General features: G+C 35.3%; 1 protein-coding gene across 1 annotated transcript in view; it reads right to left on the reverse strand.

The window, feature by feature from the left end:
- Nucleotides 1–219: 219 nt before the first annotated feature.
- mettl4 (methyltransferase like 4) overlaps nt 220–1,407 on the reverse strand; it is a 15,905-nt gene continuing 14,717 nt past the window's right edge. The window contains exon 8 of the mRNA XM_015401275.1: nt 220–1,019. Coding sequence (XP_015256761.1) covers nt 826–1,019 — 194 coding nt within the window. The 3' untranslated portion in view covers nt 220–825. The remainder of the gene's footprint in view (nt 1,020–1,407) is intronic.

Genomic DNA, 1,407 nt, shown 5'->3' on the forward strand with positions numbered 1-1,407 from the left:
CACTGGACTTTGCTTCCAAGTTGAAAGACGTTTTGTTTCCCACCCAGGAAGCTCAATTCAAAATGTCAGCACAAGCTGCATGTTTTCAAAGCAAAAACAAAGTTTTTTTGGGCTACTGTATAAAGCATTGAACTCAACACTATTTCTGGCATTTTCAATTAAAAAAGCTTCCTGAATGGGAAAGTCCAGTGGATCGTTTTTTTTACTTTTTTGGACTATGACCTGGATGACTGAAAATCTTCACCAGAATAAGTTAGATGGATGATAAAAGGATGTAGGGCTTGAAAAGTTCCGTTTAGGCAACTGGACCTGAAGTTTCATCTCTCATCCAAGAGGCTTGAGTTCTAAATGGCGGTGGGGAGCACTGAGATTAATATACTGTAGGTGTAACAAAGAGTTACAGACCCACATTTAGAAATTCAGCCTTAAAACTGCATAGAAAGAGTACAAATAGAATGTGTTGATATTTCTTAAGACACACACACACTGCCAATGAGTACTCAAAAGGCCAAAAAACCTAGAAAGTTGGGAGTCTGAGATGTGTGTGGGAAGTAGTTAGGTTCAAAAAAGCTGTACAGAAATGTTTTTTCATCTCCCAAATAACATTATCACTACCTTAAGATGTATCAAGTGCAATCCGCAAAACATTAAAACTTCTACATGCATACATATTCTAGATGAAAAAGCAATTTTGGAGAAGCATTTACTTGCAAAATCTTTATTAAAAACATAGTAAAACAAACAACAACTGGTAGGTGTTTAATATCAGTTATTGACTTTACAGTAAGAAAGGCTGGATGCAGCAGGACATTTGCTTTTCTCAGGCTAACTTGAGCCATTTGTGCCTGCAGGGTTGTCTGTCACCTCTTCTTTAGAGGTATCTGCAGCTTCCAAATTGAAGTAGCTTATGTGCTGAAATTTCAGCACCTCGTTTCCACAACTGGTCCATCCTGGCTGAAGACTCCGGGCAAACAGCTCCAGACAGTTAGCTTCAGCTCCAATATATAACTTTAACACTTCTGTGGAAAAAAAAAAAATTAATAAAGAATATATCAAATAAAATTATATTATATTACATTATAGGAAATGCTTTCTTTTACAGTACATCAATAACCATGTAATAACATGGTAATAAGATAGCAAGTCACACAAAATTAAGGTATATATGCAGGTATAGTATAGTAGGTATAATATAGTATAGTATAGTATTGTATAGGTAAACTATATAGGTATAGTACAGTATACCTGCATGTAATTATTACAATTGTATGTTACTATGTAACGACGGAGAATTTTGGTGGGTACCATTAGGTTACCACAGAACAGTTTCTATTATTGGCCCTTACCTACCAATCGCTTACAAAGTGAATTGTAACTTATGATCAGGTAAATAAAGTGAATTTAACT

The sequence above is a fragment of the Cyprinodon variegatus genome, unplaced genomic scaffold (assembly GCF_000732505.1).
Source record: "Cyprinodon variegatus isolate N-32 unplaced genomic scaffold, C_variegatus-1.0 Scaffold1202, whole genome shotgun sequence".
In the NCBI taxonomy this organism is placed as follows: domain Eukaryota; kingdom Metazoa; phylum Chordata; class Actinopteri; order Cyprinodontiformes; family Cyprinodontidae; genus Cyprinodon; species Cyprinodon variegatus.